At 49.4% G+C, this 332-nt stretch overlaps 1 protein-coding gene across 1 annotated transcript; it reads right to left on the bottom strand.

The window, feature by feature from the left end:
- Window positions 1-8: 8 nt before the first annotated feature.
- On the bottom strand, window positions 9-324 carry LOC104775427 (protein EPIDERMAL PATTERNING FACTOR 1-like; the record flags this gene model as incomplete). Its single annotated transcript, XM_010499494.2, has 1 exon — window positions 9-324. A coding segment is annotated over one exon (237 nt), but the record flags the coding sequence as incomplete, so codon positions are not given.
- Window positions 325-332: the final 8 nt, after the last annotated feature.

Below are 332 nucleotides of genomic sequence, written 5' to 3'. Positions count from 1 at the left end.
TTATACGTACACATCTCATGTACCCGGAGAAGAAAAAAGGAAAACAAAACGGTTGAATGCGTAAAATAAGTGTAGGAGAGAGGCTGATCATGGGACAGGGTAGGACTTATTGTTGCACATGCACTTATAAGCCATTGGACATGTCTCAGCCTCTTCCAGCGTTGCACACACAAAGCTAACCATCACAAGACGGCATGGGGAGCATGAGCCACAAGCGTGTGAGCAGTCTGGCAACCTAGACCCAGCCACCTGCACGGTGTCCGGCCTCCTCCTCTGACGCTTCAATGTCCCTGTCATCCCCACATGATGATGACCTGCACATGAACAAACTT

This window comes from Camelina sativa, unplaced genomic scaffold (assembly GCF_000633955.1).
Source record: "Camelina sativa cultivar DH55 unplaced genomic scaffold, Cs unpScaffold14234, whole genome shotgun sequence".
Lineage (NCBI taxonomy): Eukaryota > Viridiplantae > Streptophyta > Magnoliopsida > Brassicales > Brassicaceae > Camelina > Camelina sativa.
This window is presented reverse-complemented; position numbering and strand designations above follow the sequence as displayed.